The sequence below is a fragment of the Xenopus laevis genome, chromosome 1S (assembly GCF_017654675.1).
Source record: "Xenopus laevis strain J_2021 chromosome 1S, Xenopus_laevis_v10.1, whole genome shotgun sequence".
Classification (NCBI taxonomy): domain Eukaryota; kingdom Metazoa; phylum Chordata; class Amphibia; order Anura; family Pipidae; genus Xenopus; species Xenopus laevis.
In genome coordinates this window covers 198,566,324-198,588,121 of record NC_054372.1, presented here as the reverse complement: position 1 = coordinate 198,588,121, position 21,798 = coordinate 198,566,324, and the positions used below count along the sequence as shown (strand labels likewise).

The 21,798-nt window shown below is 43.9% G+C and overlaps 1 protein-coding gene and 2 non-coding genes across 17 annotated transcripts in view; all 3 read right to left on the bottom strand.

Moving 5' to 3' along the window:
* Window positions 1-6,788: 6,788 nt before the first annotated feature.
* Window positions 6,789-21,798, bottom strand: part of ubap2.S (ubiquitin associated protein 2 S homeolog) — a 55,975-nt gene continuing 40,965 nt past the window's right edge. For 8 of the 15 annotated variants that reach the window (XM_018244636.2, XM_018244629.2, XM_018244627.2 and 5 more), the window contains exons 17-28: window positions 19,653-19,842; window positions 18,862-18,928; window positions 15,314-15,527; window positions 14,051-14,142; window positions 13,775-13,825; window positions 13,582-13,660; window positions 13,223-13,437; window positions 12,147-12,246; window positions 10,818-10,925; window positions 10,483-10,550; window positions 9,522-9,713; window positions 6,789-7,516 (exon numbers count right to left, since the gene is read on the bottom strand). In XM_018244636.2, coding sequence (XP_018100125.1) covers window positions 7,421-7,516; window positions 9,522-9,713; window positions 10,483-10,550; window positions 10,818-10,925; window positions 12,147-12,246; window positions 13,223-13,437; window positions 13,582-13,660; window positions 13,775-13,825; window positions 14,051-14,142; window positions 15,314-15,527; window positions 18,862-18,928; window positions 19,653-19,842 — 1,472 coding nt within the window. In that variant the 3' untranslated portion in view covers window positions 6,789-7,420. The remainder of the gene's footprint in view (window positions 7,517-9,521; window positions 9,714-10,482; window positions 10,551-10,817; window positions 10,926-12,146; window positions 12,247-13,222; window positions 13,438-13,581; window positions 13,661-13,774; window positions 13,826-14,050; window positions 14,143-15,313; window positions 15,528-18,861; window positions 18,929-19,652; window positions 19,843-21,798) is intronic. The other 7 variants (XM_018244634.2, XM_018244630.2, XM_018244633.2 and 4 more) reach the window with 3 other exon arrangements.
* LOC121399598 lies at window positions 19,059-19,140 on the bottom strand. The gene has a single exon (XR_005965172.1). It is a non-coding gene; the product is annotated as a small nucleolar RNA SNORD121A (small nucleolar RNA).
* On the bottom strand, window positions 21,565-21,645 carry LOC121399597. The gene has a single exon (XR_005965171.1). It is a non-coding gene; the product is annotated as a small nucleolar RNA SNORD121A (small nucleolar RNA).

The window sequence follows — 21,798 nt, the reverse complement described above, 5'->3', positions numbered from 1 at the left end:
CAAATAATCGCAGTGTGGGGTTCTATTAGTGAGCTCATTAAAGAACAAGGAAAGTGTAAAATAGAATAAGGCTAGAAATGCTGTATTTTGTATACTAAACATAAACATGAACTTACTGCACCACAAGTCTAATCAAACAAATGATTTATACTTTCAAAGTTGGCCACTGGGGGCACCATCTTGTAACTTTGTTATACATCTTTGCAAGACTAAGACTGTGCACATGCTCCGTGTGGTCTGGGCTGCTTAGGGATCGTCATAAACAAAGCTGCTTGAGTTCTGCATGGCTGGGAAGTAAGGCGGGGGCTCCCCCTGCTGTTCATAAGTATGATTGTTTCCCTGCAGAGCAGTTAGGGACCGTCTGACAATTCCTATCCACAGCAGTAAATGAAGGGAGAATTTCACTGCATACAGTCAGGTTTCTTATAAAAACGGTACACATTTTTTAATTAAAGTATATTGGAGAAAGGTTTCTTTTTCATTAAAGAAAGTAAAAATTGGATTTTATTTTTTGGCTTTACATGCCCTTTAATTCTGTGAAAAAACAGGAGTCAATTTGGGCCCTTATTTAAGGAACTAAAGTGCTGCTGGTTATAGTGTATTTCACTCTGAAACGCTCACTCAAACGGCTCTTTCCACACATTGTTCAGAAGAACAGATGACTTTCATTCAGAAGTTAATTGGAGAGGGGAAAACATATAAAGAAATGCACAAAATGAGAGAATATAAAATGCCTTTTTCTCTAGTTGGCTGCAGACGTATGGGAAGTCCAAAAGCCGTCCCTTAGTTGGATGGGTAGGTTGACCCTTACAGTAATCTCTTTTGCCAATTTATGTAACTGCACCTTGTAAAACTTTTTGGCCAAACACGGCTTAAGAGCAAGCGAAAACGTGTAACTGATAAAACTTGATAACGGTATTAGGAGAAGACAATTTGGCTGCTCTTCAGATCTGTTGAGGTGTAGCCAAGTTCTGAAGGGCCCAGCAAGCACTTTGCACCCTTGTAGAGTGAGCTGTAACTTGGAATGGCTGTTTGTTGAGTGTAGGCTTGATTAATTGTCTCTACAAGCCATCTTGCAATATCTCATGTGGATACCACTAAGCCTCTGTGTGATGGAGCGTAGAAAACTAGTAGCCCGTCTGAGCGACTGAAGGCCGGTGTCCTCTTTTTTGTAAATCTTGTTTGCCCTGACCACATCGAGAGTGTGTAGTTGCCTTTCCATGTCGTTGGATTTGGACAAGGAAGGAAGTAGGATTTCTTGGTTGATTTGGAATTGTGTCACTATTTTTGTTAAGAATCTGTAGGACTGCCTTATCGCTGTGAATTATAAGCCAGGGCTCCTTATGTGATCGAGCAGCCATTTTGGATGTCCTCTTGGCTGAAGTATTGGCAATAAGGAAGGTGACTTTCAAGGTTAACCATTTCAGGTCACAGGAGTGAAGGGTTCAAAAGGTGCTTTTTGTAACAAGGACAGCACCAATGTTAGTTCCCAAGACGGTGTGGGGTTGCAGAAGGGAGGTCTGACCCGTATCATCCCTTGAAGGAACTGCTGGATGGAATAGCACTGAGACTCGAGATTTAAGAGTACTGGGTGCTGGCCCTTTTTTCGAACCCTGTGGAGAGGAAATCAGTTTCCACCTGTGCTACTATACGAGTTTTCTGGCGGCGAACCGCTGCAGGAAGGTTCGCCAGACCTTGATAATGTGTGTGAATGTCTTCCTTGCCCTTAGCAGTATGTCTGTCACTGTCACAGAGAACCCTCTCTGGGCCCATGACTGGGTCTCAAAAGCCAGGCTGTCAGATGAAGCATGGCCAGGCTGGGACCTGGAGTAGTAGATCCTGTCGCAATGGCAGTCTCCATGGTTTGGATATGGACATGCTCACAAGATCTGTGTACCAGAGTCTGTTGGGCCAATCTGGGGCGATGAGTATTGTTGTTACTCTTTCCCGTTTGATCTTGGTAATAAACCTGGGAAGTATTGGCAGTGGGGGAAACACATAGACTCTTTTGAAGTTCCAGGGAATTACCAGTGAGTCTATGAACGCCACTTTGGATCCCTGGTGCTGGAGCAGTAACATGGAAACTTGAAATTGTGATCTATATCTGGTGTCCCCCATCTTCTGGTTATCTGGGGAAAGACCTTGTGATGAAGGCCCCATTCCCCCTGGTCTATTGTCTGTCGGCTGAGGAAACCTGCCTCCCAGTTTAAAACTCTGTGGATATAAACGGCCGAAATTGATAGTACATGGTGTTCTGCCCACGTTAGGACCTTTGACACCTTCTGCATGGCCATCATGCTGCGTGTGCCTCCTTGTTTGTTTACATAAGCCACCGCTGTGGCATTGTCTGATTGAACTCTGACCGGTTTTGTTAGAAGGAGGTTTTGACCAGCCTCGAAGGGCTAAAGGTGGCCACAGACGTAACAAAGATCTTTCCAGGAAAGATTGTTTCAACACACACGTGTAGAGCTGATATACAGGTAGAAACAATAGAATTCTACCTGTATCTGACGATTCAGCACTAACAATGGCCGATGGTTGGGTGCCTTCAAAAGCACCCGATTAAAATTTTCCGTCCAGCCCGATCAGCGAGCCGACCGATATCCAAGTCTTCTGCTGATATCGGTCGGCTCTTTTCCCACCATACATGCACCGAATATCGGACGAAAATTTCTTACGATATCTGTGCATCTATGGCCACCTTAAAGGGGAAGGAAACCTAGTCGGCGCAAAACCACCCCCCCTCCCCTGTGTTACCCCCCCTCCCTCCTCCCCCCTGGCCTACCCGTCCCGCAGGGCAAATGCCCCTAACTTGTTAGTTACCCTTCTGCGCAGGTCCAGTCCAGGGAGTTCACCGACGACATCTTCTTCCACGCGATCTTCCTGCTGTGAACGGCGTTTTGGCGCATGCGCAGTAGGTTCATTTCGCCGGTACGGATCTACTGCGCATGCGCCAAAAGTCACGCACATGCGCAGTAGATCGTACCGGCGAAATGATCCTACTGCGCATGCGCCGTTCAAAGCAGGAAGAAGATCGCGTGGAAGAAGATGTCGTCGGTGAACTCCCTGGACTGGACCTGCGCAGAAGGGTAAGTAACAAGTTAGGGGCATTTGCCCAGCGGGACGGGTAGGCCAGGGGGGAGGAGGGAGGGTGGACAACAAACGGGAGGGGGGGTGGGGGGTTTGCGCCGACTAGGTTTACTTCCCCTTTAACACTATGGCCCGAAGTTCTAGCACATTGATTGGTAAGCGAAACTCTTGGTTAGTCCACTGTCCTGATCTCCCAGGTCCGTGATGCCCAACTTCTGCCAGAAGTTAGGTGTGCCTAAGAGGCTGGCCTTGATTTGTGGAGCTATTGGAATGTTCTGCTGGAGGTCTTGATGATTTTTGTTCCAGCCCTGAAAAAAATTGCGCTGTAGTGGTCGCAAGTGAAATCGTAGGGGATCGCTTCTATCGCCGCCACCATGAACCCCAGTAACTGGAGGCAGTCTGCTGCCGTTACTTTGGTCTTGTCGAGAAGCTTCTTGTGCTGGAGATGATGGTGTTGACTTTGTCCCGTCAGTGGATTGGAGTCGAATAGTAGCCCCAGGAAGCATATTTGCTGATTGGGTAGTAGGGAACTTTTGCTGTGGTTTATCAGCCACCCATGCTGTGTTAGCAACTGTAGGGCTATCGTTCTATCCGTGGCTGCTTGCTCTCAGGGGGTTGCCTTGAGCAAGAGGTTGTTGAGGTAAGGTAACATGTATCTCCATGGTTCTCATGTGTGCGGCTATTGGTGCTAGTACTTTTGTGAATACTCGCAGAGCAGTGCAGAGTCCAAAGGGGAGAGCTACAGATTGGAAGTGCTGGTCTCTTACATCAAACCGGAAGAAGTCCTGTGAGCTTGGATGTATTGGAACATGGAGGTAATCGTCTTGAAGGTCAATTGAGGTCATAAAGCAGGGATCCCCAACCTTTACAACCCGTGAGCAACATTCAGAAGTAAAAGCAGTTGGGGAGCAACACAAGCATGAAATGGGCTGCCAAATAAGGGCTGTGATTGGCCATTTCGTAGCCCCTATGTGGATTGCAAACCTTCCTTGAGGCTCAGTTTGGCAGTGCACCTGGTTTGTATACAACTAAAACTTTCCTCAAAGCCAGGAATTCAAAAATAAGCACCTGCTTTGAGGCCACTGAGAGCAACATCCAAGGGGTTGGAGAGCAACATGTTGCTCACGAGCTACTGGTTGGGGATCACTGTCATAAAGCATCTGGGTTCCATGAAGGCTATTGCTGACCTGATTGATTCCATCTTGAACTACCAGGAAAATGTTGGAGTAAAATCCTTTGAATTTGTGTTTCCCACAGGAATATTATCGCTTGTTGAGTGTGCGTGAAACCACCAATGGTACAAATCGCCTTGGTGGAAGTGTAGTGAAGTTTATTTTGTAACTGTTTTGAATGATTTGTAATACCCAATTGTCTGTGACCGTGGTTTACCCAACAGGAGAAGAATTCGGTAAGCCGACCCCCTACCTTTGGATATGAGTTGTGGGGGGAAGACATGCTGAGGTAGGTTTTGTATTGGCCGGTTTCCTTTGCCTATTGGACTGCTGCTACTATTGCACCTTGTTCTGTACTGGAGCTACGAAAATTTGGTGCATGAAAGGAATGGGGATTATGGCTAGTTGTGGGCCATGTTTGCCTGGTAGGAAACCAGGTGGAAGGAAGGTGCTATTGTGACCTCCATGATAATCTGAGATCCGGTTCAAACACGGATTCCCATTACCCATGTATACCGCAGCCCTACTAGTTTGTTTTTGGAAGCGGTGTCCCCTGACCAGTGGCGTAGCCAAAGAGCTCTTCTGGCTACTACTGAGTTAGCAGTTGACTTGGCTGTGAGGTGATATTTTCCAAGGCTGAAGGAGAGAGTAGTATTTAATCTATTGATGTCTGCTGCCTATTCTTGAGATGACTCGGGTGGTTGCTGGTTAATTTCCAGTGCTTTGCAGTTCTAGCTAATCCTGCTATTGCTGCCGCTGGTCATATAATTGCAGTTGAGTGGTTGCATGCTCTTTTGAGTGATGGCTCCAACTTTTTATCCATGGGATCTTTGAAAGACGCCTCTTCTGTTGGCAGTGTATCTGGAAAGTGTAGCAATGGCAGAGTCCGCTTTGGGAGGTTTGTCCTATAGCTTACACTCTTCTTCGGGGTTTGGGCAAGTGTCATAGAATCGCTTTGTTAAGATAAACCGACGGTCTGGTTGCAGCCACTCCATGTAGATGGTTTGTGTAATGGAGTTAAACAGAGAAGAACCGCGTGCGTTATTGTTGGATTCCTAAAACCTTGTCGGCTTTAGAGACCGTAATAGTCTCATCTAATGTTTTTCATCATGTCTTTTAGTAACTTTTTTGACCTGTCTGGTGACTTGTTCTGTATCCAAGTCACTGTGTCTGTCTGAGTCTGCCTCATCTAAAACCGGAGGTTCTGAATCATGGAGTGAAAACAGGTCAATGTTGGATGATAGCCCTTCCTCAGCATCCGAAAGCTCAGTAGGGGACTCATGGGCTTTTCACTTAGTTGCCTGTGATTGAGTAGGGGCCTGAAATGTGGTCTTTATTCACTCTGAGGTGACATTTGTGGTACTTGCTCTGAGATAGCTCCTCTACAGGGAGTATGGTTGCTTGTCTAGAACAGAGGCTCCACTTTGGCTCTACTATCCCTGGACTTGTGTCCATTATGGTATTTTCTGAGCTTAAAGGTGGTTCACTATTTTTACAATCTGAATGAGTATAAAGTTTCAAACTTCCTTAAAGTAGGCCTGCACTTCTTACAATCTTGTGTCGTCGGGTTTTTTTCCCACTGCCTTTTTTGTAGACTTGGAGATCTGAAAATCCCCTTTAAGTAAACCTTTAAAATAAGTGAATGTAAAACTGATGAGGGGTCAATTCTAAGCACCTTTGTCATTTACATTCATTATTTATTTTGTTTTTATTCCAAGATATTAAGGGATACATGTACTGTTAATATGAATGAATTTTGTTACAACAGCGCCACCTGCTGGTCAGTTTCCCACCAGTCTGACCAGCAAGTAGTCAAGGAAGTTGTCAGGAGAAAGAAAGAGGCTGATGTTCTTCTGCTTAGGAATAAAATTAGAAACCTTTCTCACATCTTTCCTAAGCAGAAGAACATCAGCCTCTTTCTTTCTCCTGACAACTTCCTTGACTACTTGCTGGTCAGACTACAGACTCTCTCTATTTATATTTGTTGATGGGTTAAACCACTTGCTACTATTTGCAATGACTGATCCATACACCAAGGATATGTTGTTGGAGAGTCACTAGCAAGGGGCTGCTACTGGGGTAATTGGTAAATCAGCAGAGACCCAGGGGCAGATTGATTGGATATAACCGAGGGATTCCCTGCGGGAAATCAAATTGATTTTCAGATAGAAAAGTTTTATCTTCATAGATGAATGTAGGTTTTTTTAAATGTGTCCGTTTGCCTGGCAAACAATTTGTGTGTGTCTGGGGAGGCGTTAGAGCTCAACGGAAGGGCAGAGCTCTAACACCCCCCATTCATTAATCCCCAGAGGAAACAAAAACATTTCTTTATTTTTATGGGCCCCTTAAAAGTGGCTTAGTATAAAAGGAACATCTGAAGGGCCACAATACTTGATCTAATGAGAAGGCAACATATCGAGGCTGTGCTTCAGAATTCAGGCAGCGAATCACGGCAGCTTATTGATCTCAGGGAAATGGAGGAGCGAATGTGAACAAATTGAGATGACGGAGCGTGAACTCGTTAACTGCAGAAGTTACTTTGTTTTTATTTAAAATAAAAAAAGAAATGTGATGGATATGAGAGTGAGGCTGACAGAATGGCAAGGGGACCACCATATTTCTTTCATATAAACATTCGGTTCCAAATTAATCTCTTCTCGATGGCTAATGGGAGGGAAAAACAAAAAAACAAAAGGAAAAGCAAAATAAAGGCCAAACATGATTGATCCTTTGATTCCAAACAGGAACATTTTAAATAAGTGGGGCTTGAGCTTGTTTTTGTATTTATTTTCTTTTAAAATGGCACTTTCCTTATAAACCAAGGAGCTTAAAACAAAAATATTTTATATATATATATATTTGCACGGATGCGGATGTTACTTCAAATGCCCCCTACAAAGAAAAAAAGGCTGCAAAATGCAGAGAAACCACATTTAGGCTCTATTACATTTACAAATACATACATAAATATATTACATACAACAGCAAACCAAAAAGAAAGCGGGCCAATTCCACACTAGCGAGGCGCTCGCTGGCTCCTCCCCCCCCGCACAGACGTTTTGGCTCATCACAGTTGTGTTTTATTTCAAACAAATGGTGGTGTCCAGGAATGGGCTCTAGCGGACTCTTCCTTTAGCTGCATGGTTCACATGAAGGGGTTAATTTGTCCAGTACGGGGAACTGGCGTAGGCCGTCTTGTTGGCCTGAGACTTCTGCTGCATGGGGTTGGGCTGGTTGCGCTGTGCAGAGACACCCTGAGAGACATGAGACAGGTAGTGAGTGCTGGAGAGCGACCCAAGAGACCTAACTGGAGACACTACAAGTGTACAGAACAGTGACACTGAAAGCACTTCCTTCAAGTCTATATTCCTACTCCATGTTGTTTCTTAAAGGGATCCTGTCATGGGAAAATATGTTTTTTTTTCAAAACACATCAGTTAATAGTGCTGCTCCAGCAGAATTCTGCACTGAAATCCATTTCTCAAAAGAGCAAACAGATTTTTTTATATTCAATTTTGAAATCTGACATGGGGCTAGACATTTTGTCAATTTCCCAGCTGCCCCTGGTCATGTGCCTGCACTTTAGGAGAGAAATGCTTTCTGGCAGGCTGCTGTTTTTCCTTCTCAATGTAACTGAATGTGTCTCAGTGGGACCTGGTTTTCACTATTGAGTGTTGTTCTTAGATCTACCAGGCAGCTGTTATCTTGTGTTAGGGAGCTGCTATCTGGTTACCTTCCTATTGTTCTTTTGTTTGGCTGCTGGGGGGGGGGAAGAGAGGGGGTGATATCACTCCAACTTGCAGTACAGCAGTAAAGAGTGATTGAAGTTTATCAGAGCACAAGTCACATGACTGGGGGCAGCTGAGAAATGGACAATATGTCTAGCCCCATGTGATTTCAAAATTGAATATAAAAAAATCAGTTTGCTCTTTTGAGAAATGGATTTCAGTGCAGAATTCTGCTGGAGCAGCACTATTAACTGATTCATTTTGAAAACATTTTTCCCATGACAGTATCCCTTTAAGGGTAATCATGGGAAGAGGAAAAGGAGCAGGAGGGTAAAAGGTAAATCTAAAGAAAAGGAACAGGTAGAACAGCTTATGAAATATATATATATGTAGTTTGTGTATGAAGAGTGCTCAAGAGCTTACAATTTGCCAAAGAACACATTGACTGCCCTGAAGAGAAATGGCGCAACATTTTGTGGACTGATGAAACAAGACTTCTTTTTGGGTGTAGGGGTTGCAGACAGTTTGTCAGACACCCCCCCCAAACACTGAATTGAAGCCCCAGTACAGAGTGAAGCCGGGGGTACAAGTATCATGATATGGGGGTGTTTCTCATACAGGTGTTGGGCCTATTTATCCCTTTATACCAGGGATCATGGATCAGTTTCACTCCAAATACTTGTCATGTTGTCTTATGCCCAAAAGCAAATGCCCTTGAAATGGGGGTTCAACAAGACAACGAGCCCAAACAAACCAGTAACTGAGCAACATCTCGGTTCCACTCCAACAAGATTGATGTTATGGTTCCCCCCAATCCAATACAAAACTTGTAGAGGCAAAAGCAAGAAAAGTATTTGGAATTGTGGAAGAGGTTGTTGGAAGTTGGTGGAGTCCATACAACACAGATGTGCAACACACAAACACTGTTAAGGTGGCCATAGACTCAAAGATCCGCTCGTTTGGCGACATCGCCAAACGAGCGGATCTTTCCCCGATATGCCACTAACGGCATGGCTATATCGGGGGTAATTCGAACGTTTGGCCATATGGCCGAACGATCGAATTACGATGCGCCAAGGGGCTCCGATAGGTCAGTCAGTTAAAAATCCAACCTTCCCGATCGATATCGTGGCCAGATATCAATCGGGAAGACCCGTCGGAAGCCCCCATACACGGGCAGATAAGCTGTCAAATCGGTCCAAACAACTGATATCGGCAGCTTTATCTGCCCGTGTATGGCCACCTTTACACAACTCAATATTAGTTCCCTCATTCAACACAAACATCTTTCACTTGATCCAGTCAATGAGTTGGGAAAGAACAATGAGGGACTGATATTCACTTTCTCTAAAGGAATAACACACATTTCAGCCATTGTTCTTCATGTTTTGATTTGGAATAGAATGTGCAGTGTTCCCAATGCATTTGTATTGTATGGAAATAAAGATATTATAAGGAGATGTATTCACTTGATTAACACACTGCTATTATTCTGAACAGAACTGTATCTCCCAACCCTCTCCCTCGTTACCTGTCCGTCCTGCTGAAGGTGGTGGTGCAGCAGCTGAGAGTGAGGCTGCTGATGAGCCGGCAGAATATGGAGGAAAGGGGCTGGAGCGTATCCGGCAGCGGCTCCTGGATTTAGGGGCCCAGTAGATGCCAGTGCTGAAGGCAAGCTGAAGGGAGGTGGCGTAGCTGTATGGAATCCCTGTTTGTCAAAAGTCTAACAGCAGAGCAAAGGGGGATAAGTCACATGACTGTGCAAAGGCCAAACAAAATTCACATATAATGGTCCAGGGTCACTGAATGTGCTCAGAGTTTCAAACCACAGCTTTTATCTACACTCACTTGCAGTAAATTACAACTGCCCCCCCTGTAAGAGGTACTGGACTAAATTTGGGTCCCCACTTGTGAGCTTCTCAGCCCCCTTACTTTAGTGCAAGCACAGTGATTTGCTATTGGACTGAACTAGATGAAATGTTTCCCCTCTACTGGCATCACAAACAGACTAGAGAAGCCAATATACAGACACAGGGGAGATGAGCCCCACTGATCCCTACAGTTGAGAAGCTGCAATTGCTTTCATGGTATTTCTTTTAGAGCAACAAATAGAAGCTTGTCCTCAGTCACAGTCTTGGCTGTGTGGTGCCTCAACAGGTAGAAACCCCGTGTACGTCGCAGAAGATTCCAAATCAAGAAAAACTGAACCGGGAGAGCACAGTGTGTTTCAAAGCATCATTGTGTTTATTCCAGTGTTTATTCCAGTGTTTATTCCAGTGTTTATTCCAGTGTTTATTCCAGTGTTTATTCCAGTGCGCACCAGAGGAAGGCAGAGATGCCAAAACATGTTGTGTAAGACACTCCTGTTATAAACACACAATGATGCTTTAACACACACTGTGCTCTCCGGGTTACATTTTTCGTTCTTTTATAGAAGTCATTTTGACTTAACTCTCCAACCCCACGGAGCTACCCATGAAAGGCAATCTTACCTGAGTTTTATTGTAGACAGAGCCACTGATATCAGGCACTCCCATGTTACTGGAACTCACAGACACCCCTGAACAAAGAACAAAAAATGATGGTAAATGGAAAAAGTGGGCAGCACTAGACTAATGGCTAAAGACCCTGTGCGCTATATGTACTGCCATGGCAACCAGCAGCCCCCACCCTGGAATATGGCATCTGTGCAGATCATTGCTCTATGCTGCCCACTCTGACAGTTCTGGTGCAACACAATGGGATGAGTAAACAAGACCCTATTACAGTACAAGCAGTGTGGGATGATATTATATAATTTTAGGCAGTGGTGAGTGCAAGTCAATACCTTTCCCAGGTCCAGCTCCGGCTGACTTGCTTTGTGCTTGAGATGAGCCACCATAGCCTCCTTTACTGTAATCTCCAGCCGCTGTTCCTTGTGTCAGATCATCATAACCTACAACAGGAACAATGCCCATTAACACCCATGAGATAACTAGGGAGAGGGCCCAATTACACCCATGAGATAACTAGGGAGAGGGTCCAATTACACCCACGTGATAACTAGGGAGAGGGTCCAATTACACCCATGAGATAACTAAGGAGAGGGCCCAATTACACCCACGAGATAACTAGGGAGAGGGACCAATTACATCCATGAGATAACTAGGGAGAGAGCCCAATTACATCCATGAGATAACTAGGGAGAGAGCCCAATTACACCTATGAGATAACTAGGGAGAGGGCCCAATTACATCCATGAGATAACTAGGGAGAGGGCCCAATTACACCCATGAGATAACTAGGGAGAGGGCCCAATTACACCCATGAGATAACTAGGGAGAGGGCCCAATTACACCCATGAGATAACTAGGGAGAGGGACCAATTACATCCATGAGATAACTAGGGAGAGAGCCCAATTACATCCATGAGATAACTAGGGAGAGGGCCCAATTACATCCATGAGATAACTAGGGAGAGAGCCCAATTACACCCATGAGATAACTAGGGAGAGGGCCCAATTACACCCATGAGATAACTAGGGAGAGGGCCCAATTACACCCATGAGATAACTAGGGAGAGGGCCCAAATACACCCATGAGATAACTAGGGAGAGGGACCAATTACATCCATGAGATAACTAGGGAGAGGGACCAATTACATCCATGAGATAACTAGGGAGAGAGCCCAATTACACCCATGAGATAACTAGGGAGAGGGCCCAATTACACCCACGAGATAACTAGGGAGAGGGCCCAATTACATCCATGAGATAACTAGGAAAGTGTCCAATTACACCCAAGAGATTACTAGGGAGAGAGCCCAATTACACCCATGCTATAACTAGGGAGAGTGCCCAATAACACCCACGAGATAACTAGGGAGAGTGTCCAATTACACCCATGAGATAACGAAGGAGAAGGCCCAATTACACCCATGAGATAACTAGGGAGAGGGTCCAATTACACCCACGTGATAACTAGGGAGAGGGTCCAATTACACCCACGTGATAACTAGGGAGAGGGTCCAATTACACCCACGTGATAACTAGGGAGAGGGTCCAATTACACCCATGAGATAACTAGGGAGAGGGCCCAATTACACCCATGCGATAACTAGGGAGAGGGCCCAATAACATGCATATGATAATTAGCCATAAGCACAGGTTAACCTTACCTGCACCGTAGCCATGCTGCCCGTAGCCCCCAGCCTGTTGGAAGGGAGTGGAGGCTGTGTTAAGATTGACCCCATGCTGTTTGGCTGATGCTGGAGGTACCTGGGAAAAATAGGAATGGTATAATATATAGAGAACACTAGCCCAAATAGAATAGATGTAACACTGACTGCTGAATAAACACTTTACTTGCAACTAGATCCCTCCCAGTGCCTTTAATCCCCGCATGCCTGACTGTAGCAAGTTTCTGGGAACTCAACCACCGCAAGCAGCATCATATCAAACCAAGCAAATAGTCAGGGGTCTATTCATAAACTAAGGACAGAAATTGCAGACTTTTAAACCTATATCTAAACTAAACCTATACTGGCATACTAGTATCATTCTGTACCGATTATGAGCAAACTTCGGGACTGTTCCTGCTGAATTGTGCTTAGTACAGAGGAATACCTATGCTGCCATAGTTTTATGGGATCTCTCTGTACAGACTATGAGCAAACTTAGGGGACTGTTCCTGCTGAATTGTGCTTCGTACAGGGGAATACCTATGCCAATATAGTTTTATGGGATCTCTCTGTACAGACTATGAGCAAACTTAGGGGACTGTTCCTGCTGAATTGTGCTTAGTACAGGGAATACCTATACTGCCATAGTTTTATGGGATCTCTCTGTACAGACTATGAGCAAACTTCGGGACTGTTCCTGCTGAATTGTGCTTAGTACAGGGAATACCTATGCTGCCATAGTTCTATGGGATCTCTCTGTACAGACTATGAGCAAACTTAGGGACTGTTCCTGCTGAATTGTGCTTAGTACAGGGAATACCTATGCTGCCATAGTTTTATGGGATCTCTCTGTACAGACTATGAGCAAACTTAGGGACTGTTCCTGCTGAATTGTGCTTAGTACAGGGAATACCTATGCCAATATAGTTCTATGGGATCTCTCTGTACAGACTATGAGCAAACTTAGGGGGCCGTTTGTGTTTAATTACATATTACAGGTTGCCAGACCCCCTGACTATAACTGAAGGAAAGAAAGCGAACAGGATCCTTTTAGAAAAAGCAGCAGTACTTACAAACATGGTAGGCCCGTACTGGAACGCACTGGGTACCCCAGGAACACCAGCATAATAGGGCAGGCCTGTGTAGCTGTAACCTGGGGGCAGAGTTGGGTTTAAGAAAGGCTGCTGAGCTGTATGGTGGGTCTGAGTTTGGTTCTGCTGAGGTTGAGCCAATGTTGTGGCTGGTGCTGGTGACGCAGAATCACCACGTCCAAACTTTGCTACATCACCTGCAAGAATAAACACAGCATTAATACAAAACATTAATACAAAAGATTAATACAAAACATTAATACAAAACATTAATACAAAACATGAATACATGTAAGAGAAGTGCAGAATGATTATTCCTACTGCACATAATGGTGACCCACCTGAGTATGGGTTGCTTGCAAGGCCACCGTCTCTGCCTGTAAGAGTAGCTGGGGCTGGGAATGTAATTCCATAGTAATCCTGGAAAATACATTTGTAAAACTGAAGAAAGTAGAAAATACTTAGCAACCAATTGCAAGGTGCCATTACAGCAGGCAGCCATGTAATTAAGTACAGACGATTCATTTTACTCACCATAGGCAGCCTGGACTGTAGCATCTGGAGATCGTCATACCCGTAGATCTGCTTAAAAATAAGGAATGGGCAAAGATTAGAAAATCTGGGGAAACATACCATGCTAAAACCTATAAACCAATTAACAAAACACAAGAATTACAGCGAGACCTTAATTATACATACCCGGATTTTATATAAGGTTTATGTACAGGTTTTTTGTGGTTCCCACCAATATAAAATGCATAATGAATTTCCCTAATTTTACATTTGCCCAGATAAAATGTGACTGCTTACTGGGTACGCAGGTAGTAGCCCTCCAGGTCCTACAATGTACTGGTTATGTAATAGAGGGGGCACGCCTTGAGGAAGGTTTGGTGGAGCTTTTCCTGCAAGAAACAAGGACAAAGTTAAAAGCTGAATACTCAACAAGAAATGGAGGATATTGCAGCACTTGGATCTAACAGCAGCAGAGAGCATACAATACCCAGTGAGCAATAGGAACATTTTGCAGTGGGTTAGAGTGATGCCGAGGTGCAAGCACACACAGGGTTAAACAGGAACCCTAGTTTAAAGGAACAGTTCAGCTTACAAATAAAAACTGGATAATAGTAATAGTTTTTGCATAATTGAAAAAATTCTAATATAGTTATACAACAATGTAATGTATAAAGGCTGGAGTGAGTGGATGTGTAACATAATAGCCAGAACACTACTTCCTGCTTTTTAGCTCTCTAACTACGAGTTATGGTGGCCATTCAAAGGCCGATAAAAGCTGCCGACAGACCGTGTCGGCAGCTTATTGGCCCGTGTATGGGGCCCCCCGACGGACTTCACCGATCGAGATCTGGCCGAAAGCTGGCCAGATCTCGATCGGACGGGACAGAAAATCCCGTCGGATCGCGGCCGCATCTATTCGTTGATGCGGTCCCGCAATCCGACCGCCCGTTAAGGCATCGTTAGGCCCTAGGGCCCACGATCGGATCAGCCCGATATTGCCCACCTCAAGGTGGGCATATAGGAGGGAGATCCGCTCGTTTGGCGACATTGCCAAACGAGCGGATCTCTCAGTGTATGGGCACCTTTAGTCAGTGACTATAAGGGGGGCCACATGGGACATAACTATTCAGTGAGTTTGTAATTGATCCTCAGCATTCAGCTCAGATTCTAAAGCAACAGTAATGTCCAATATGACCCCCCCCTCAAGTCACTGATTGTTTACTGCCTGGTAACCAATCAGTGGAAACCAAGAGAGCTGAAAAGCAGGAAGTAGTGTTCTGGCTATTATGTTAGACATCCACTCACTCCAGCCTTTATACATTATATTTTTGCCTAACTAACTATATTAGATACATTTTTTTATTTTGAACAGACTATTTATTTACCCAGTTTTTATTTTTACACTAAACTGTTCCTTTAATACTTCTATCAATTATTGTTCTATTAAGATTTAGTATTAGGATGTACATGCTCTGTACATATTCAGCCAACTGTATCCATCCCATTAATGTATACAAATCTGAGGCAGCAGTATCTTGCAGTGGCTACAGTATTACTGACCTGATGTAACGAGGGGTGCAGTCCGTGTTGTTGCTGCGGGCATGCTGACACTGGGTGCACCGAGTCCCAGGGTGTTGCTAGAGTTCATGGTACTTGCAATGCTGATCCCGGAGGAGGTGGTGCTGGTAGCAGACGTTGAAGCAGTGGAGAAGGTTGTGGTGGGCTGCACCGTGTTCTCAACACTTGTGTGCTGCAAATTACACACTGAATTAGTCTGGTGATAAAATGACATCATGAAATGGTGCCGAGATGAGGATCATAGTAAACAGGCTGGTTAAAGGAAAACTATACCCCCTGAACTATGTAGGTCTCCATAAAAAAATATTGCATAAAAAAAAAGCAATCATATGTAAAACCCTGCTTAAAGGAAAACTATACCCCCAAAATTAATACTTAAGCAACAGATAGTTTATATCAAATTGAATGACATATTAAAGAATCTTACCAAACTGGAATATATATTTACATAAATATTGCCCTTTTACATCTCTTGCCTTGAACCACCATTTCGTGACTCTATCTGTGCTGCCTCAGAGATCACCTGACCAGAAATAATACAACACTAACTGTAACAGGAAGAAGTGAGGAAGCAAAAGGCAGAACTCTGTCTGTTAATTGGCTCATGTGACCTTACATGTGGTTTATGTGTGTGCACAGTGAATCTTACGATCTCAGGGGGCGGCCCTTATTTTTTAAAATGGCAATTTTCTATTTATGATTACCCAATGGCACATACTACTAAAAAAGTATATTATTATGATAATGGTTCATTTACATGAAGCAGGGTTTTACACATGAGCTGTTGTACTCAGTATCTTTTAATAGAGACCTACATTGTTTGGGGGGTATAGTTTTCCTTTAATGACAAAGCCTGCTTACTGCAGGCAAAACGCGTGTCAGGCACATTTTAGAATGGTTAGGCAGGGGGGTCGAGCAGGACTGATTATAAAGGCCGTTTCTTCACATGCTGAACCCGGAGGGGAGCTCTGTGGGTGAAGGGGTTGGTGATCAGCGGAGCCTTAAGGGGTAGAATTCTTAAATTTTGCTCATGTGTTTTGAGCCTTCTATGTAGAACCGCAATTCGGCCAGGCAGGCTTGATGTGTGTTCAGATGCACATGCCACTCAATTTACCTGTCTTTTTCCACGAAACTGGGAGGGGTGGACTGTGGGTGAAGGGGTGGTTGTTGAACTGTGGTTTGGAGGGGTATCGGCGACAAGCTGAATAGGCGGGTCTGAGACCCATCCTGAAGTTCCTAGATACCCATTACTTACCTCTAGTCTACTCCTTGGCAACGCTAGTAACCGGCTGCAAATTGATTAGGCGGGTCTGAGACCCATTCTGCAGCCTTTGTATACCGACGACCAGTCCATTCGTCTCCCTGTACTTTACCTCATTTTAATGTTTTTCCTGGGTTCATTATTTTTTTTTTTTTTTATTTATTATGTAAAAGTTACGTTTTAAGCTTGTTCACGGAGTAATCAGCTCATGTGATGGGGAGGTGCAATTACAAAGGTTAGTTCTTTCTCTTTTTCTACTCATTTACAATTCAGACCCTGCCCACCATCCACTGTTTCTCTAAATTGATGGAAGGTGCTCCCTAATCTATAACGGTGTATATTCATGTAAATAAACAACTTTCATAATATACGTTTTAGTAGTATGTGCCATTGGGTAATCCTAAATAGAAAATTGCCATTTTAAAAAATAAGGACCGCCCCCTGGGATTGTAGGATTCACAGTGCACACGAAAACCATACATATTAGGTCACATGAGCCAATTAACAGACAGAGTTGTGTCTTTTGCTTCTACACTTCTTCCTGTTACAGTTAGAGCTGCAGTATTTCTGGTCAGGTGATCTCTTCCTGTTACAGTTAGAGCTGCAGTATTTCTGGTCAGCTGATCTCTTCCTGTTACAGTTAGAGCTGCAGTATTTCTGGTCAGGTGATCTCTTCCTGTTACAGTTAGAGCTGCAGTATTTCTGGTCAGGTGATCTCTTCCTGTTACAGTTAGAGCTGCAGTATTTCTGGTCAGGTGATCTCTTCCTGTTACAGTTAGAGCTGCAGTATTTCTGGTCAGGTGATCTCTTCCTGTTACAGTTAGAGCTGCAGTATTTCTGGTCAGGTGATCTCTTCCTGTTACAGTTAGAGCTGCAGTATTTCTGGTCAGGTGATCTCTTCCTGTTACAGTTAGAGCTGCAGTATTTCTGGTCAGGTGATCTCTTCCGGTTACAGTTAGAGCTGCAGTATTTCTGGTCAGGTGATCTCTTCCTGTTACAGTTAGAGCTGCAGTATTTCTGGTCAGGTGATCTCTTTCTGTTACAGTTAGAGCTGCAGTGTTTCTGGTCAGGTGATCTCTGAGGCAGCACAGTGACCATCACAAAATGGTGGTTCAAGACAAGAGATGTAAAAGGGCAATATTTACTTGAATATATATACTATTAATTTAAAAAGAGAAAGGAAAAGTAAAACCCTGTATGTCTTTGTGTTCTAGAATCACTTAAAGGAGAAGGAAAGCTATGGAGGCATTTTATTGACAATAGATTAGCAGCAATAGTGCAAGCTAGAATGCTATATTTATTCTGTAGAATGTTTTACCATACCTGAGTAAAAAGCTCTAGAAACTCTCTGTTTGTTTAGAATAGAAGCTGCAGTATTAACATGGTGTGACATCACTTCCTGCCTGAGTCTCTCCCTGCTCTGGGCTCAGATTACAGTAGAGAAGGGAGGGGTGGGGGGAGAGGAGCAAACTGAGCATGCTCTTGCCCAGGGCAATGAGGTTTAAGCTGAAGGCAGGAAGTCTGATACAGAAGCCCATGAGTACACAATAGAACGAAAGAAATGCAGTGTTTCTTTTGACAGGGGACTCAGAGAAACATTACTTTGGGGGTTTACTGGTATATTTAGATGGACCTTTCTGATAAGGCTTACTTAGTTTTAACCTTTCCTTCTCCTTTAAAAGAGTTTACACTGCTGCCAACAATTAATTAAAAAGTGCTTGTGCTTATCTATTTGTAGAAATATAAACTCTTTTAATTGATTCTAGAACACAGGGTTTTACTTTTCCTTTCTCTTTTTAAATTAATAAAATATAGTAAATTGGGGATTGTACTCCGCTGTGTCTTTTTTAAGGTGATAAGTTGCTGAGAATATACAACCTTTTTGATACAGAATAAAAAACTGACATACAATGTAAGGGGAACACATGGGAAATTTGAGAAAATATGGGAACCCTGGTTGGATGCCAACTCTCATGTATCCCTTCCAGATGACTGAACTATAGGTTTGTTCTAATATATACAATGATAATCACTAAATGTGTTACATGCTCCTCTATGCTTTGAAACTGATACGGTACATATAAAATAATTGTAAACAGTAGTCAAGGAAGTGTTTAAAATTCAAAATAAAAACATTTAAAAAAAAAAGTTTGGTAAAATTCTTTAATATGCAACTTAATTTGATCTGTGGCTCAACTATTCATTTTGGGGGTATAATTTTTCTTTAATGTTTCTGTATATTATAAAGAGATATAATGTGCACACTTACCAAGTGGGAGGCTGAAGATGACAACACTGAGGCTGCAGGAAGGCTATTCTGGTGCCCAGACAAAGTGCTAAAAAGAACAGATAGGAAACGGCTTGTTGGTATAAAATGGCTTAACATTGGCTGCCGATTTGCATTACAGAAGCGAAGCATCCTGATTCCTGAATGAGAAACAGCAGCTTTGTATGTCACAATACTAGTCAGAAAAGACTCAGTGACAATATGTTTCAACACATTCATTTCAGATATGTGCTTGGAATTCTCACATCATTGTCTTTCAATGAACCTTTATAAGCAGTTGGGAATCTGGTAGTGATTAGTCTCCTAGAATCCAGTTAACTAGCAGTCACTCCCAGTGAGACCTCGGGGGAAAGAAGATCATATGATATTGCTCTGGGTATCAGTAAATCATATTTACAGTGACTGTAAGGGAGGTGTAAGGCTCAAGGCTTGGGGGCTGCTGTGCTTGTGATTGGTAGATATCCAGTAAATATAGATAAGGTGTGCTTCAAAAGCGGATTAAGCTCTTTGCAGCCCCGGGTGCACGCTGTACCCCCTGCCAGGGCAACGCATACATGTAGTGAATAAAGCAGCAGCACTCCGGTATTTTTGAAAATTTGTAAACCTTTACTTAAATGCCATAGGCAACGTTTCGGGCTACGCAGGCCTTGACAAAGGGCCTGCGTAGCCCGAAACGTTGCCTATGGCATTTAAGTAAAGGTTTACAAATTTTCAAAAATACCGGAGTGCTGCTGTTATTCACTACATGTGATTGGTAGATATGGGCTACTTACCTGTTGAGCTGTGAGAGAGGGGTGCTTGAGAGGTCACTTGGCTGTGGGAGGCTCGAGAGAGTCACAGATGCATGCTGGGACGTAGATGGAAGGAGAGAGGAGGTGGTGGGAACTGTATTGGGCAGGGACCCTACAGACGAGAGGCTTGGAGGAGAAATTTCAGGCTTCACAGGCTGGACTGAAGGTGTAGCTGCAAGAGATTCCATGTAGAAATTAACTTCATAGCCCCTGTGGGATAGAATCGCTGAGGCACTGAACTACACCTGCTAACAAAAGTTCCACTGAGGTTATCAGATGAGTAAAGCGGCCATTTTCTCTCAAATATAATGAGGATGCGAACAGGTGGGATTGAATACAAAACTTATGTAACTAATAAGTAAAAACTAATTGTTGAATCAGAAGGCTGCAGTTTCAAGCACCTTTAAAGGACATGTCAACCATTTTTATACTTTTTGTATGAATGTAAACGTTATCTCTGCCCAACCCGAACCGCATTGTTAGCGCACGGAAATTCCGCTCCTGTTCCCTGCACCATCACGTTCTATCTTCATAGATCTAAGCTTTTACCCCGCGGCCATTTTGTCCATGCTATTCACTTCCTTGATTTATTGCGCATGCGCCGAAAGTCCCCCCCGCCTGACTTCTTCATTGATGTTAACTTTTCAATAAAACTTTATTTAAAAAAATTACAATCCTCTGAAACGAACGCTGGTAAGAGTTTCTGTACACCAATAGATGTTTTATCCCTCTGAAGATCAGTGATCTTTTATCCCTCTGAAGCAGTAAAGTAGTTAAAGACTTTGGCTCTCTTCCAAGCTCCCTTCAGTCAGCAGCAGAAATATGAGCAAGGAGCTGCGGGAACAGAGTTAACGCTGACAATTCTAAAGTCGCCATAGCAACCACCAATGCTATTGCGAGATTGGTGGATAGCATGGATAGGCGTGTCATCAGAGCTCAGTGTTACTCCGGCACAAAGCTTTTTTCCGACGCTGATTCCCCTGCACTGTGCATGTGCTAAATTGTGCATGAGGAACTGCGCATGTTTAGAACGCCAAGCAAGAGCGCTGATTCTGAAGGGAGGGGGGAGAGTGGCAGATCATGGAGGAAACCTGCAGGACACTTAAATCAACAAAGCTCCTTTGTTGTTAACGTAAAAAGGACTGGAATGCTAGGTATGTGACTAATTCAATTAGGCTTTTTACTATCCGCACTAAGTTTTGTCCTCAGACCCTGGTGTGTTCCTTCTGTGTCCCCATCCGCTTACCTAGAAGGGAGGGAGGCAAAGATTTGTGTGTCTTTTTTCTGGAGCAGCACCTATCTACTGCTGTCTCCCAAGGTGGGCTACTAGCTCCGCGGAGCAGTACTTGTGCCAAATCTCTGAAGACTTGGTCCCAGTAACCTGTGGCATGCCTATGGACCCCTTCATAGACTTACTGTATATCTGTCAATTGCTTAGATAGTCTTCAGTCATTGTGACAAAAGAGGCCCTGACCTCCTGACAGGACAGAAGAAAAAACTGACACGGAAAGAGGAGCACTGACTGCATACAATTCCCACTAAATACAAAATATAGGGAGCATAACCTGTACGTATATTTTACGCAACTCTTAGGGTGGTGGCACATGTGGCGATTATTTGCCCAGCGACAAAACGCCTCATCTTCCGGCGACTAATCTCCCCTAAATGCCTTCCCGCCAGCTAGAATGTAAATCACCAGCGGGATGGCACACGGAACCCTTCATTTTTTTTCAAAGTCGCCTCACGAGGAAACTTCAGGCAATTTCGGAAAGCTGAAGCAATCCGAGTGCCATCCCGCAGGCAGGCAGGCAGTTAGGGAAGATTAGTCGCCGGAAGAAGAGGTGATTTGTCGCTAAGTAGCCACGTGTGCCACCACCCTTAGTAAAAATGTATCCCAGGAAAGACTCAGTGACAAGTGTTTTCAACACAAAGTTCAGATATGTGCTTGGAATTCTCACATCATTGTCTCTCCAACATTCTGCATCACCAGATATTCAGCTAAGAAAAAGAATTACATTTTAAGGCACCACAGCACCAGGATTAATGGCTACATGTTTCATACACCTGCATGGGGGGTACTGGCCTCTGGGCATCACAAAGACCTGACCCTGGGGCTGTACAGCTCCCA